Raw genomic sequence first — 10,863 nt, forward strand, 5'->3', positions numbered from 1 at the left:
GTGTCTTTTGTCTTTGTTTAATCATTTTGTGTCTTTTCTTTTGACATTTTATGTTTTTTTGGTCATTTTGTGTTTTTTTTTACTCCTTTAGTCCAACGTAAAATGTGATTTTGAATCTTTTTTTTTAACTTTCAAAACATTATCATGCTCAATAAAGAATTTTAAGTGTTGTAAACGTGACCAAAGGTGTCAAATCTACCATATAAGAGGGTTCCATCCAGTTCTATCATTTGATACTAAATCTATTTGAGCTTGTCTCCAGTTTTACTTGGTATATCATCATCAAACTGAAACTGGCCTCATGGAGTTTACAGCCAGAACTTTAGAGGTAAATGTACAGTAGGGCTCCACGCTGCTTTGTTTTCTAGTCTGGATGTGGTGAAGAAGCCTCTCCTCCTCCACAGTCCAAATATGGTCATGCTTCCTGTATCAGAAACAAGATGGAGACGAGTGTAACGCTGAACTCGATGCTTCCAACGGGCCACAAACCAACGGGTGACGTCACGGTCACTACGTCTATTATTTAACAGTTTATGCTGCTAACACAATCAGCAGCTTGTAGTCAGTTTCTGCTGTTTTCTTTCCAGAACACATGAGACTCAAACAAGTTTTAAATGCAGCATTAAGAGAGCAAACTGGAGCTGAGTGCACCGTTTCCACTTCTCTACTTTGTCCTGCTTGTTCCTATTACAGAGAGTGTTACTGCTGTCAAGGTCTGTTTCCCTCACCTGACTCACACACACACACACACACACACACACACGCACACACACACACTGTGCTGTGGGCTATAACACTTCACCGATATAAAGAAAGAGGCTTACATGCAAGTAGAAGATAGACAGAATGAAGTGACACATTTAACCCATAAGAACCTATGGTGACACCTGTGTAACAAACACTTGAAATCAGGGGTGTCAAACTCTGGCCCGTGGGCCAAATTTGGCCCGCAGTGTAATTTTATTTGGCCCGCGAGGCAATACCAAATTATAATATTATTATTGTACTATAAAAGCTGACCCGCCGGTATTATACCGCTAATACTAGATTTATTATTGTTATTTTATTTTTAAATGTATTAACCTGTTGAAAAACTTTATTTTGATATTTAAATCAGAAGGATGCAAATAGAAAAGAGGCATACGGTTTTTATTTAATTTTTATTTAATAAATTAATGACATTGATGTGTTTTTTATTTGAAATTTGATTTAGCATGTCTGCACTATTTAGTTATATATTGTATGTTTATAAGCGTTGCTGGTTCCATATTTAATGTTAAAGCAAAACATGTTTGGTATATATTAAAAGGTTTATTTGTTCAATGTTGGCCCGCGATTTTATTCAAGTTTTACATTTTGGCCCATTGTGTATTTGAGTTTGACATCCCTGGTTTAAATGTTCTATAATCTCCCATATTCAGCTTTATGCTTCACTTTAACTCATTAAGTCCCTCAGCAAGACTGTTTGACTGTGACAAGAAGTGACTTCTCCAAAATATGTGTGTGACTGGAAACAGAAATGTAAAAAAAAAGAGCTAATTTCAAAAAGCTTATTTTTTGTTACTAGGCTACGTTTAAACCAGTTTAACAATTCTAATTCTAATCTAAGTACATTTGACCAAATATGAACAAAAAATAATCCTATCCTGTCACAATTTTGATAAATGTTGTGGAGATGCAAAGAAAAAGGCAAATTTGTGTTTCTGTAAGCAGAAAAGGTGTCTAGTTTATTTATTTTAAAATAAGAAAGATCATAAACATAACTTCATAACGTCATATCACAGATCTTTGACTTTTAGGGGTAGATTTTTTTTTAAAACATTAGAAATGTGTTCTATGTGGTCCACTGGGTCTGTGGTAGATCCCCCATAATTTTCCTTTAAGAAAATTAGCTAAACAAAATTAACAAAATCCATAACTTAACAAAGAAAACACATACCTGCAGAAGACATAATAACAATTTTGACATGTTCTGCTTCCTCCTCTGCATCACCGCTGCCTAAACATGCAAACATACTGTTAACGCCAGGAGAGGGACAGTTTACACCACGACAGAGAACCAAATCGCGCCAAAAATGTGAAACTAAAAAACATCCATAAAACTTATATTTGTGGTCAAAGCAACAAAAACCAAATGTCAAATGTATAAAATAATGGTAAACGAAAATAACTCATTGAGATAAAATTCATAAACACTCAAAATAATCATGAAATGATAAATGTACAAATACAAATTGGAAATAATAAATGCATTTTTAGCTCTGTTACATGGAGATGATGGGAGCTCCTAGATTTACTAGAGACTTTCAGCTTTTAGTCTGGGACTGGGGACATCTTTTGATAAACCCAGCATAAGTTCAGATGTCATCATTTTAGAGAAGTCAGAATATCAAAGTACACTTTTTGTTATGCAGCATTCAAAAGCTTAAGGAGAATCTGATATGTTGTTCCATATTTAACACATCCTCACTTTTCTCTCTGTGTTCAATCCTGCAGCTGCTGAGCTTTTGGCTCCAGAACGGTGATTTCACTGTTCCCTCGTCTTCACTCGTTCATTTTTAATAATGATGTTTCAGCTCCATCCAGCAGTTGTTGCTTGTTTTTAGCCCATTTGCTTGAGACTCTCAGCTGCAGGCTGTGCATGGCAGCGTAGCTGACACTTGTTGCTGTGAGCGGTGGGAAGCGTGACGGCTGGCTGATGCACTTTACATCACATTTAAATTTTAATTGTGACCATGTTTGCCTTTTGTTTCATTATTCAGGTTTGATTTTCTTTCAGAAGTAGGCTGTAAATGTGATGCTTTCTGGCAGCCACTCTTGGAGATTACTGGAAGAACACAAACAAACATCCACACAGACTCACACACTGAGCCTTCCTGGAGCTTTCATACATTTTCTTGTCATTTTTCTCAATATTTTTCTATATCTTATGACTCCCCCTGTCTGCGGTACTCAGCCAGAAGGCCCTATTGAACACGTAAATCAATAAAAGTTAAAAAATATTTAGTTTAATAAGGAAATACCTGGCACAAGAGTAGATGGTGCATTTGTTTTGGACCATCTTCAGTCGCATTAACACACATTAAGAAGCAAGTTTTGTTAATTGCATTAATAACCGCCGTGAGCATCTTTGTGTAATGATGTGGTACATTTTTGTACTTCTCACACCAAAGGTTTAAACTAGTGATGTGTTATAAACCATCTATAAACATCACTTTAGTTGGTTATTGTAAAGTGTTCCCTTTTCTTCTTCTATCTAGCAATAGTAACTTAATTATATTGTTTTGAGTATAATTTACCTGCTGACCATAGCTTTATGTGCTTATTTAATTATTAGTATTATTATTATGTGCTTATGTAATTATCTTATTGTTTAAAGACTTGTTTTTAAGATTGACATTGTGAGCTTTTTCATGCTTTTCAAGCTATTCAACTGTTGAATATGTTTTAAGTGAAGGATGGAGCCGGCTCACGCCAGACAGCGAGCCGTTCTTTTTTTAAATTTTAACCCTCTGGAGTCCATCTATTTATTGAAAATACACACGTTTTATTTACAGTAATAACTTTATTTATATATGATATGTAGACAAGCTGAGAAAGCCAGTTAAAGTTCAAACATAGGAGCTTTCACAGTGTCACATTTATGTTTCTTCTTTTTAAAATGTGAATTTTCTTTCTACAATGAAAACTATTACTGTTTTTAATTTACATGCAAATAGACTGTTTTGTAGTTTTATTATTATTTTTTTTTCTGCTGGTTTGTGTGTATGAATGATAATAAAAAAAATAAAAAGAGTAGTTCTTCAAGCAAGTTAGGGAGTTACAACCCTTTTTTTATCACTACTCTTCTAATGCACGAGGTCATTTTTGACCCATGTTGTGGATTAGAAGGTGTTTATATGTTGATAATTATAATATAATTCGAAACCTGACAAAGAAGACACAAATATTAACTATCCTAGTTTGTTAAATTGGTGTTTTTCCAATGTAAATTATTATTTGGTGGCTCTAATCAGTCTCAAATGTTAAAATATGTGATTTTCTAATGTAATCTGGTGGTTCTAACAACTCTTTTAAAGTTAAACCTTCAAAATAAGACAAACATAGTTACACATATACTCAAATTGTTAATTTAGTGAATCACTTTTTGTATCACTACTCTTCTAATGCACAAGGTCATTTTAGACCTGTGTGTGTAAACTTGATGTAACAATACAAAAACTATTTTTCTTCATAAAGTATGAAAGTTAGAGAGTTACAAGGGATTTTACAACTGTTAATTACTCTAATTATTCTAATTGGGTACAGCAATTTATTGAAATTTAAGTGATATACACTACTGGTCAAAAGTTTTAGAACACACCAACTTTTCCAGAATTTAATTGAAAATGATGCAGTTTAATGTCTCAGTGTACTCTGAAATTAACGCACATTTGCAACATTTAGAATTCTTTATTGAGCATGATAATGTTTTGAAAGTAAAAAAAAGATTCAAAATCACATTTTATGTTGGACTAAAGGACTAAAAAAAGACACAAAATGACCAAAAAAAGACACAAAAAGACACAAAATGACTAAAAAAAGACACAAAATGACTTACAAAGACATGAAAAGAATTAAAAAATGGACAAAATAGCCCAAGACTCCATAGAGTTCAGTTGTTAACCCATTTCTTGTTCCCTGAAAAAGGCCTACTTGTATAATTCTGAAATGTACATTATTTTCCAGTTTTGGTTAAGCTTACCTTTTTTTATTTACCTCTGGCAGTTCACCACTTACCTTTGGACCCTTTCAAGCTGTTCATTTGACTTGAACTGCTTGAATTTCAATAAAAAACTGGAAAAATTGGGTTGTTCTAAAACTTTTGACCGGTAGTGTATATGTTCAAATACAAATCGCAAGTCAAAACAGCGCTAAATTTGTCTGAATTATAAAAGGTATAAGTGGTAAAATGAAGAGCCGTTTGGGAGCCAAATGATCCAGATCACTAGTTTTCAACAACTGGAAGAACTGGACATGATAACACAGTCTACCAGTAGAAAAAGGTTCTTTACCTGCTGCTGTTAATAACATCTAAACCCTGAATGTCTCCTGTGTGGCCCCGGGGGGAGACGCAGCGCTGTGATTGGTGGGAACTGTCCCATTCACACGCTGCAGGAGTCAGGAGGAAGCTGCTGGTGATGTCGATAGCGATTACAGCTGCAGGTTAAATCTCCCGAGCTGCCGACAGACTGAACCTGACGCTCTCTGCAGGCTGTCGTCACCTTTAACAGCCGGCTCGCCGCCCGTAATGCAACCTGACAGGGACGAGCAGCCAAGGAGAGGTGAACAACGCTGCAGACACACCTACCTGTGATTGGCTGCTTTTTGTCTTTTCTAACAGAATAAGAAGTGAAAGGCTCCATGTTCAGACAGCCAGTCCAAGTTGTTGGATTTTTACACATCAGGTATTTTATTATACATCAGAAACGTCTCGTTTTCTGTCATTTCCTCATTGGTTTTCATCATTACTGCACCACAATCACATAACCACACATAGAAAACTACTCTCCCCAATAATTATACACTGCAAAAACCAACTGACAAAAAATAAGAAATAAATAACTACAATTAAGCAAATACATGCTCAAAACAAGTAAAAATTATCTGCAAGTGCAAAATGTTTCTTTGTAAGAATTCTTTAAATAAGTAAAAATATCTAAACACTGGAAAAAACCAATGGTATCTTGAAATAAATACAAATATACTTATTCTGAGCAATTGTGGCTTGAAAAGCATGACTGTAGTAACATTAAAATAAGCCAGAAATACTTGAAACGAGCACGTTTTGGTGTAAAAAAAAAAAAAAAAAGAGCTTTTGAAATAGCATTAAAACTCCATGCAACTAAAACTCTCAATGGGAACCAATATTTTAGGTAAAAACTCAACATATTCAACAGTTGAATACCTTGAAAAGCATGGAAAAAGCTCACAATATCAATCCTAAAAAGAAGTCTTTAAACAAGGCTCCATGTTCAGACAGCCAGTCCAAGTTTGTTGGATTTTTACACATCAGGTATTTTATTATACATCAGAAACACCTCGTTTTCTGTCATTTCCTCATTGGTTTTTATCATTACTGCACCACAATCACATAACCACACACTGTAAAAAGTGTTTGTAGAAATTACAGTAAAATGCTGTCAAATTGCATGAGAAATACGGCCTAAAATAAAAAATTGCATATCACCATAATAGACACTTTTAATTACTGTAAATCACAGAATAGAACAAAACTTTTGAAAAACACACAGTTTTACTGTAAAAAATATTTTTAAAAATCATGTAAAATGAATGGAGAAATACCATATTGTCTCAAGGACACAATTACTTTTAAATAAAGGGACGACTCAGTCTAAATTACAGTTTTTGCTGATATTTACATTTAAATTTACAGTAGAAAACCCACTCACTGTAATTTTTACGGTGAAATTCTGGCAACCACAGCTGCCGGTATTTTACCGTAAATTTAACAGATTATTTTTTACAGTGCACATAGAAAACCAACTCAGACACTACTCACCCAATAATTACACACTGCAAAAACCAACTGACAAAAAAAAAGAAATAAATAACTAGAATTAAGCAAATACATGCTAAAATGATCTGCCAATGCAGTAAGTAAATGTTTCTTTGTAAGAATTCTTTAAATGAGTAAAAATATCTAAGCACTGGAAAAACCAATGATGTCTTGAAATAAATACAAATATACTTATTTTGAGCAATTGTGGCTTGAAAAGCCTGACTGTAGTGACATTAAAATAAGCTAGAAATACTTGAAACGAGCACGTTTTGGTGGTAAAAAAAAAGAAGAAAAAAAAAAGCTTTTGAAATAGCATTAAAACTACAACTAAAACTCTCAATGGGAACCAATATTTTAGGTAAAAACTCACCATATTCAACAGTTGAATACCTTGAAAAGCATGAAAAAGCTCACAATATCAAACCTAAAAAGAAGTCTTTAAACAAGGCTCCATGTTCAGACAGCCAGTCCAAGTTGTTGGATTTTTACACATCAGGTATTTTATTATACATCAGAAACGTCTCGTTTTCTGTGATTTCCTCATTGGTTTTTATCATTACTGCACCATGATCACATAACCACACATAGAAAACCAACTCAGACGCTACTCTCCCCAATAATTACACACTGCAAAAACCAACTGACAAAAAATAAGAAATAAATAACTAAAATTAAGCAAATACATGCTAAAATGATCACACAGCCAGCATGAAATAACATGCAATCATACAATTACATTTGTTTGTTTTCATTTCTTACTTTTTGAATAAAACCCCCTTTTTTATCACTACTCTTCTAATGCACAATGTGATTTTTGACCCATGTTGTGCATTAGAAGGTGTTTATATGTTGTGCATCAAAGGGTTAACACATTTCTGTTTAGGCACTTAGTTGACGTACAGGCTTTAATAATGTTTTCTTGTTGTATTGTGTTTTTCTGTGTTTGCCTGTATGTTGTTTGATGCCCTTTTTAAAGCACTTTGTGGCTTTTTGCCTGTAGAAAGCGCTTTATAAATAAAATGTACTTACTTACTTACATGCATCACACACTGCACCAGCTGAAACCATAAATAAAGATTGATATGATGTGTTTTTCTAGATGTGGTTGAAATGAGGAGGTGGTCGAAGAAGTGGAGTTCAATGTGATTTAATGCACACAATGTCAGATTCAGAATGAATACAAGTATGAGGACATTAAGGCAATTTATACAGTCGTGGCTAAGTGCCAGATATTATTGGTACATTGAAAGTTTCTTTACTTTGTGGCTACATGTTCAAGTTATTAACACACATAATATATGCCCACATTCCTAAATATCAAGTTTACGCCGAGCTTATGAATATTAAGACTATTGAAACACAATAACTTTATATACACAGACTCATACCTTTGTCTTTTGTTAAGATTCATTTTCTTACACAGTTTTACTTAATTTTTCCTCCCAATATAAATATTAATTTCACTTTTTTCAGTCATCAAGACTGATTTTCCTAGTTCTTAAAAATGTGCCTGTAGCATCAGATTCTGTAGGAAATTAAATGCAGTAAAAGGCAGGTTATGAAAAATAAAGTATATTTATACAGGATAAAAATATAATAGGGCTGTCAAAGTTAACATGGTAAATGAGTTTTAATGGCACTGATTAATTTGACACGTTAACACAGTTTGTGTTTTATAACATTTTGCCCAGAGTGAGATGGCAACCAGCAATCAATGGATGGAGAAAAAATATATTTTGAGCAGTAAGTTCAGCTATAAAGCCCTGCTAGATCAAAGATACACACAAAAAAGTCCTACTTAAAAAAAACCACTTTCAGATACACTAAACAGATTTTTTTTTTTAAATGCATGACTAATATGTGATACAACTGCGATTAACTATGGACAATCATGCAAATAAATGTGATTATATATTTTAATTTCAATATTTTAATTGATTGACAACCCTTGTATATATTTATAACAATAAAAAGAAAAAGTATTGAGTTGACCTGGAGCTCCCCCAAACCCCATTATACCCATTAAAAATGTATTTTCCCACACCTTCCATTTGCAGTTGTACATCTTTTGTCCTCATCCTTTAACCAAGAGAGTTTTAAGTCCATCCAAAGCTCAAAGTGCTTCCTGGACTTCAGTGTAATGGAAAAAAACAAAACATTGTCGCATCCTAAATATGTACAGTCTGTCAAATTCCTTCAGACAGGAGTGCAGTGCAGTCCCGGAACAGTGTTTGGCAGAATTGCAATTATTTTTAAAGTATATTTAGAGGGGATACTGGAAGGGAGGGATTTAAAAAAACAAAAAAAAACACAAGTTTTAAAAAAACAACTTTACCATACGATCCATTACGTGAGATGAACTCAAGACAGGGAAATATTCTATGTAACTTCCTTTTGACTGATGAGATGAAAGGTTCAGAAAAAGCACTTGACTGGTTCAACTGGATGAACTGCTGCCTCGACATTCTTTAGATTAAGATCACACCTGATGCATCAAATGTGCTGCTGTCAGTGAGACAGAATTAACTGAGGTACAGGTGCTGTCAGACATGCTGTTATACGACAGCAAAGACAGGAATTGGTAATATCTTAATTGTATTTTCACCGGTGCAAAAGTATGGAAACAGCTCCGTAGTGAAAGTGCGTGTGAAGGTGTGTATGTGAGTGTCAGTGTCAGGATCAGAGAATGACAGATTGCCTCCATCACAGTCCAGTTTAACTCTGATCCTCTGGAGCTTCTTCTCTACTGGGAGAGCAGGGCTACAAAATGGTTCATCATCTGAGTATGCTGTGTACTCACCTTGACTAAACCCAACAGAAAAACTTTCACACACCTCTAAAATTGGTTGGGAAGAATTAATTAACACTCCCACATGCCAGTGTGTACTGTCTCCAACCTCAACATCCCAGATGTGAGTCCCAGAGTCAAAACCCTCAGAGCCCAGAACAGCAGGAATGTAATCAAACCTCTCCGGATTATCAGGAAGCTTCTGTTTCTCTCTACGTCTTAAACTGGTCAGATCTTCAGACAGGAGGAGTTCTGGATGAGCAGTGTTTGGATCCAGAATCACAGGAGTGTAGGAGACCATCTCCTTCATCTTGTCCCAGATGTTGTAGGTCAGGTTGCCCAGGTGTTTGGCCACATCTATCAGAGCTCCTGAGAGCAGCTGTGGATCCTCCAGCAGGGGGCGCTGCTGGACTCTTTCCACTGCAGCCTTGTAGTTCTGCAGGAATGAGACGTGTTCAGCTCTCAGCTCCTCCTCTGTGGCTCTGATTGTGTCTGAAAGAGCTGCTATCTCTCTGCTCAGAGCCTCAATCTTCTCCTTCATCACCTGACTCTTCTGCTCCTCTTCCTCCCTCAGAGCAGAGATCCTGGCCTCCTCTTCCTCTTCTAGAAACTGGTGAAGCTTCTTAAACTGCTCCTTAATCTGCCTCTCTGTGTGTCGGGCCTGGACCTTAATGTGGTCTGCTGTATCATCCCAGTTACTTTTAACTTGTTCAAAGCAAAACAGTTTCCTCTGTAAGGGCTCCAGGGATTTCTGGAGCTCCTCTTTGAGATCCTGTACAGCTTCATCGATGGGACTGAATCTGTGTCCTTTGTGTATTTTTGCATCCCTGCAGACAAGACAAACTGGCTGCTGATGGTCCAGACAGAAGAGTCTGAGTTTCTCAGAGTGCAGATTGCAGACAGGCTCTGGATATGCTGGAGCTCTCTGATTTCTCTCCAGTAAAAAAGCCTCACACAGATTCTTTAACGCCAAGTTACGAGGTGGATTGGATAAAGGTATTGTCTTACAACATGGACATTGCTTTATTTGGTTCACCCTCCACCAGTTCTGCAGACAGTCTTCACAGAAGCTGTGGCTACACGACAGGACAACAGGATCTTTAAAGTAGTCCTTACAGATAGGGCAGGAGAGATCCGCCTCTAACGGGGAAGCCATTTTCTCTCTGAGTAAAGAAGAAAAGACAGCAGGGACACTGATAAAACTTCAGTCAGTTTACTCTTTTCACTTTTGAAGCATCTATAAAGTACTTTTACTTTTAGACTTACCCAGAAGTGAACTGTATTCTTGTAGCTCTTTGCACCCAGTAGACGTCCTGTCTTTGCTTTGAATCTACTCGTATCTCCGTGTCTGTGTCTCTCCTCGGTGGCAGAACAACAATCTGCCGTTCTTTGTTTCGTCTCAGCTCACGTGAACAAGTAATGGGAGGAGTTTTGTACTGTCTTTTAGTTCCACGGTAGAGTTAATCAACCTTCGCTGGGTGATAGAATGGCCCAATCGTCGACAGGTTGATTT

The 10,863-nt window shown here is 35.8% G+C and overlaps 1 protein-coding gene across 1 annotated transcript; it reads right to left on the minus strand.

Annotated features, from left to right (window-relative positions):
* Nucleotides 1–9,117: 9,117 nt before the first annotated feature.
* Nucleotides 9,118–10,506, minus strand: LOC131968920 (nuclear factor 7, brain-like). Its single transcript, XM_059329973.1, has one exon. It carries the CDS (start codon nt 10,504–10,506, stop codon nt 9,118–9,120), a length of 1,389 nt encoding a protein of 462 aa, XP_059185956.1.
* Between the last annotated feature and the right edge of the window lie 357 nt (nt 10,507–10,863).

This window comes from Centropristis striata, chromosome 3 (genome assembly GCF_030273125.1).
Source record: "Centropristis striata isolate RG_2023a ecotype Rhode Island chromosome 3, C.striata_1.0, whole genome shotgun sequence".
NCBI lineage: Eukaryota > Metazoa > Chordata > Actinopteri > Perciformes > Serranidae > Centropristis > Centropristis striata.